At 30.6% G+C, this 6,463-nt stretch overlaps 1 protein-coding gene across 1 annotated transcript; it reads left to right on the top strand.

The window, feature by feature from the left end:
- LOC109229547 lies at positions 529–5,986 on the top strand. Its single transcript, XM_019395027.1, has 3 exons — positions 529–825; positions 2,703–3,849; positions 5,348–5,986. The coding sequence occupies exons 1-2, from the start codon at positions 592–594 to the stop codon at positions 3,246–3,248; spliced, it is 780 nt and encodes a 259-aa protein (XP_019250572.1). The 5' UTR covers positions 529–591; the 3' UTR covers positions 3,249–3,849; positions 5,348–5,986.

Genomic DNA, 6,463 nt, shown 5'->3' with positions numbered 1-6,463 from the left:
ATTTAAACTGCTCAAAGTTGAACGAACAATAAAGTATTACCACCACCATATCCAACAGGCACCAAGATCTATTGGTATATATCTTGCCGTTTTGTAGGACCTGTATAATTAATTGAATTTAACTTTTATCCACCGAAAGTGTAAAGAACTTTCATATTATTAAACCACAAAAAAGATAACACCAGCAACCGTTTATAATAAGTCAGATGACTAATAACTTGTTACAACATGTTAAAATATGTTGATAATATAATAGTTCTATATATTGTAAATATATCTAAGTTAAATTTATTTAATTCTGTTCAAGAATCAAACTCTAAAGGGTCAATCAGTTTACAAAAATATTATAATGAAAGCCATCGCAATGCTCAGCTGATGACGATGACCATGAAGAGAAGAAATAATCACGTGGACACAAAAACATAACAACTAGGTAGGTTTCTTATCAAACTTCTGCACATTCTGTTAAGATTGTTGAAATATTCATACTACTAGTTGTTTTTGCTACGCATATACGTAAAGTAGGCAGCACTTACATTAAAAAAGATAAAAGATGCCATTTTATTCCTTCTAACCGTCGAGAATATAATTATGAATATTGAAACCTTGGAACTCATCTTCTTCACTACTCTCCTCTCAGAAAATAGAAGAGATAGAATGGTTTTCCAAAAAGAGTACCTTGATTTGTTGTTGGTCCCAAGTGGGCTCTGTATCATGTTCATTTACCATCTCTACTTGCTCTATAGATACCTCAACATTCCTCATACCACAATCATGGGCTTTGAGAACAATGACAAGAGAGCTTGGATTGAAAGAATTATGCAGGTATTATAATCTCGTATATGTATATAGTGGTGGATTTTGTATTAGTGATGTTGATCTTTTGATACAATTTGACTTATTAAATGGTTTGTCATTTGGAACTTTGGTAATTCAAGGCTTTACTTCATGTTCCAATTGTATTTTACTTTGTATTACTTTCAAGCAAAGTCGACAAATTGTGTATATACATATTGATTTTTAGAAAGTTTTTAATTTATATAAGTACTTACTCCGGTCCACTTTAATTGATTTTTTAGTTTTTTTTTTTGTGGTTCACAATATTTGATTTTTTTAGAAATCAAGAAGGAATTAATCTCTTTTTTTCCAAAGTTGCCTTTGAAGTAAAGAGCCAACGAGTATTTGTTATATTTTCAATGAACAAATTAAGGTTAATATGGTCAATTTATTGTTAATTAATGCAAAAAGGTGAATTCCTTTATATGTGTTAAACCAACAAAAAAAAACAATTAAAGTGGACCGGGGGAGTATATAGAAAGAAAATGAGTCCATTACTCAAATGGTCGCTCAATTATCCGAAATTATCTATCAAAGTTATTTTTCTTTCGTTTGTAACAACAAAGTCACTTAACTATGCCAATAGCACTTAGAAGGTCACTCAATAAGATTTCTCAAATTTTTGATCGCCAAATACCTATTTTACCCTTTTTATTTTTTAGCTTTTTAATATAATTTTTTTTTCTCTTTTTAATTTATATTACGGATTTTCCCTTATAATAAATAAATTTTATCTATAAATTAAAATATTATTTAAGCATATATAATGTTGAAATAATAAAATATTGAGCATAATGGAAAGTTAATTAGAACAATTTGTTCGTAAAAATAATTTTGATATTAACAAATAAAACTCAAAACTTTATTTACACAATTGAGAATGAAAGAAAATAAAAGTTTTAAAATATATATTCCATGCACGTACTATAGAAAATAATTATTTAAAAGAAAAGTATTTTTGTAATATACATCACATAATCTTGAATATTATGCTCAATTATATTATTATTTCGACATTATAATGCTAGAAAAATATTTTATTTTATTTTTTAATAAAATATTTTTGTTCTATAGGTAAGTCCATAATGTTGATTAAAAGGAGAAAAAAATAATAATATTTAAAAAGAAAATAAAAACAGAAGATAAAAGTTGATAATTTAGAGGGTAAAATAGGTATTTGGCGATCAAAAGTTTGAAATCTGGTTGAATGACCTTCTGAATGCTATAGGCATAGTTAAGTGACTTTGTTGTTACAAACGAAAGAAAAATGACTTTGATAGATAATTTTGGAAAGTTGAGTGACCATCTGAGTAATAGACTCGGAAGAAAATGGGATCTTTACACAAATAGTCCGTCATATTCATTATTTATTTTGTTTAGCCATATACATAGTTTATACATTGATTATACATACACATATAATACATAAATTATGCATGAATTATACCTTCACGGGCTTTTTTTAATTTAAGCAGTTTGGTGGGGGCTATTTGGGTTAATTCTTCAAAGAAAATTTTGTGACAACCCTTGATAAATTTTGTAAGCAGTGTTACTCATTAGTACAATTCGACTTACAAATACTTTTGAATCTAGGATGTGGTAGTTTCAAGGCTTTATTTTCTGTTCTAAATTGCATTTTATAACTTTGTACTATTTTCTAATAGTATCCATAAATTGTATATATATACATATTGGTTTTAAAAAAATATTACAAACATTTATTTTTTTGCGAAGGGATGTCAGATAACACTCTTTTATAAGGGGTGTCATTATGTACCTATGTCGTGTGTGTCTATATGCCTCAATTTTCCACATTGTAAAAAAGAAACTTTAAGGAATTTTCTAATTTCTGCTGAATCTTGCAGGCTAGAGATAGCAACACTATAAATACAGCTCTAAATGTAATAGGATCCAATAACAATGGAGCAACATTCTTGGCATCAGTTTCATTAACATTGGCCTCTCTCATTGGAGCCTGGATGGCTAATAATAGTATTTTCAACAGTGAATTAATATATGGTGATACAAGGCCACAAACTATGTGCATTAAGTTCATAAGCCTATTAATTTTCTTTTTGTTGGCTTTTGCATGTTTTGTGCAATCATCCAGATGCTTCATTCATGCAAATTACTTAATAACCATACCAGATACTGATATACCAATAAGTTATGTTGAATTGGCTGTGATTAGAGGAGGTGAGTTTTGGTCACTTGGGCTTAGAGCTCTGTATTTTGCAACCACTTTACTTCTATGGTTTTTTGGTCCAATTCCCATGTTTATAACCTCAGTTGTTATGGTTTTCCTCCTCCATTCCCTTGACAAAAACACAAAGCAATTGCACAATCATCGATCTTATGCAAAAGGAAAAGGTACTAGCATTGCAACTCGTGACATCGATCATCTTTTTTAGGCTTGCTGAGGGAGTACAATGAGTTATATTCAATGGTCAATATATTAATGTTTATAATTTATTGTAAGTGAACTTTGGCACAAAAAAGAATTGTACAAAAATGGAAAAAGCTAATTTTGGCATTTCCTTGTAATTGTAAATAAGTTTACTTACAATCACATTTCAAGCCTCCAATATCAAGGACTGTAATTAAATCATCAAATTGTTATTGGTCAATGTTGTTATTTATGAATGTTGCTTGTAAGATTATCTAATTAACAAGTTTCCTTTACAATACGTTAAGTCAGAGGTTTGCTTCAATTGAACAAATAGCAAACTCTGATATAGTTCCTTTCAAGCAACATAAAATTTTGCTAATTTTAATATGCAAAAACCCATTCAACTTCTTCCACTCTCGCAATTTTACGAACAAAAAACAGATAGGAGGAAAAAAATGGTATTCCAGAAAGAGCACCTTGATCTATACTTGGTGCCTAGTGGATTGCTCATCATGATTGCTTATCATCTCTTTCTTCTCCAGAGATACGTTAAGAATCCTCATACCACAGTTCTTGGTTTTGAGAACAATGATAAAATAGCTTGGGTTCAAAAAATCATGCAGGTAAGTACCAAATCAGCTTCTATTGTCCCATCAAACATTTCTTGAAACTTTTCAAAGTTCTGGGTGTTATTTGGTATGAAAAATTATTGCTTTTTGAATTTCCTTAAAATATATTTTTCTTCCAAACGGGGGAAATGACTTTCCTCGGTTATGAATTGAATTTATTTTGCTAATACTCCCTCCGTTCACTTTTACTTGACAAATTTTGACTTTTCACGCCCCTTAAAAAATAATAAATGAAGTGCATAATTTACCATGATACCCATATTAATTGATACATATTTTATTGGATTTGAGAAAATAATTTGAAATGAGTAATAAATATTGTGGGTATAATAGGGAAAAAAATTTGTCTTCTCCTAATATGCGCAAAGTGTCAAGTAAAAATGAAAATCTATTTTTCATAAAAACCCGAAAAATCGAACCAAACCGACCAAAAAAACCGATACTTTTTTGTTTGGTTTGGTTTTGGTTTTGAATTTTAAAAACCGATCAAATTTGGTTTGGTTTTGGTTTTAGTCAGAAAAAAATCGAACCAAACTGACTATAGGAGTAGCTATTCAAATTTATTATTACACCTATATATATGTATATTGTTATACAAAGTTTCAAAAATTTTATGATAAATGTTAATAGTTTGCACTTTTAATGTAATTCTTTACCTTTACATTATAGTTTGATTGGTAGTTTTCTTTTGTTTAGTGTAAGAATCCATTTCGTGTTAAAAATAACATATTTTTAATTGAGTCCTTAAATTATTCATCACTATTTGATTCAATTATCATCAATATATCTTGGTAAATAATAGATTTCTCAAAGGGCAATTGATTTGATAGTGTAACATTGAAAAAGTGGTCGCCGGAATATGTGTTTGGTAGTGTATGTCTTATATTTAAGAAAAAAGCGACAAATAACCGAAAAAACCGAAAAACCGACATAAACCGAATCGAGAAAAACCGACTTAATTGGTTTGGTTTGGTTCTAATATTTGAAAAACCGACTTACTTGGTTTGGTTTCTTTTTAGGGAAAAACCGATCCAAACCGAACCATGAACACCCCTACATGCCAAGTAAAAGTGAACGGAGGGAGTAGTTATCTTGACCCCCTAGCTTTATATAACTTGTTCCAACTAACACTCGGATGATTTTTTTGAGCAAATAGGAAATAGATATATTAATAACTAAGGAACGTCTAGTACATGATTAACATAAGATGCATAACGAAGGACGCATTGGTTCCCTAAAAAGATTTCATATAAAATACTATCTAATTTGTTGGAATTTCGCTATAGTTACGGCCAGATCCATTTGACACATGCAATTTCTTTTGTCGATACTTTCCAATATTATCATTATGTTTATATAAATCTTTCAAAAGTAGTTTTCGACTCATCAGCCAATTAACAAAAAACACTTCATAGGAAAATATTTTTTGTGAAAATGACTTCGGTCACATCAAATACACTATGATCCATTGATAATTTTGTTTTCTTGGCAGACTGAAAATCGGGATGTTACAACCGCATTAGAAGTTCTAGCATCAAACAACTCAGGAGCAACATTCTTGGCAACTGTCTGTTTAACTCTGAGCTCTCTCATCGGAGCATGGATGGCAAATAGTTCAACTTTATTTAGGAGTGAATTAATATATGGTGATACAAGGCCAGTCACCATCTCCATTAAGTACATAAGCCTTATTATATTTTTCTTGTTGGCATTTTCTTGCTTTGTTCAATCATCAAGATGTTTCATCCATGCAAATTACCTAATTAGTATACCAAATAGTGAAGTTCCTGCGAGCTATGTGGAATTGGCTGTTATAAGGGGAGGTGATTTTTGGTCTATTGGGCTTAGAGCTCTATATTTTGCCATCACTTTGTTGCTATGGTTTTTTGGTCCAATTCCAATGTTTGCTACTTCAATTGGGATGGTTTTTCTTCTTTACTATCTTGACACCAACAAGAGTCCATTGCTGCAACATTATCATTCTTCCACCAACCACCCCCCGCTCAAAAGCTTAGAGGAAATGCTATAATTTCTTGTTAGTTATACAAAATTTGATCATTAGTTAAAATTTAAATTTTGTAAGTTTGATATGTAATATCAGCAACATTGGAAAAATATGATTTCTATCTTCTTTTAATAAGGAATTTTGCCCTATCTATGCAAAATTATAAACCTGATTACTACTCTTAAAGATGTTCTCATTTAATTACCTAACATAACCACATTTACCAATTGTATACAAAGTAAGGGATTAGGCTCCAACTTTTTCCATTTTAGGTTCCTCTCTCTCTTTCTCTGTCACGACCCAAAAACCACAAGTCGTGATGGTACCTAACTCAACGCACTAGGTAAGCCAACTAACAGAAAATACAACTCAACTGAGATTATTAGAGAATAGAGAATAGATAACTGAACATTTACAAATACCCAAGACCTGGTAGTACGAATCACGAGCTTCTATGATTTGGAATGTCAAAACTAATACAATTAAATACACGTTCTGTTTGAAGGTTACATAAACAGATTAGCAATAACCTAAGCCACCAAGGACAAGTGGCAGCTATATCCAAACGCACGAACATCTTCCGAATCAGCACCCGACGTCACC

Source organism: Nicotiana attenuata, chromosome 7 (genome assembly GCF_001879085.1).
Source record: "Nicotiana attenuata strain UT chromosome 7, NIATTr2, whole genome shotgun sequence".
NCBI lineage: Eukaryota > Viridiplantae > Streptophyta > Magnoliopsida > Solanales > Solanaceae > Nicotiana > Nicotiana attenuata.
The sequence above is the reverse complement of the archived record's forward strand: the minus strand, read 5'-3'. Positions and strand labels throughout refer to the sequence as shown.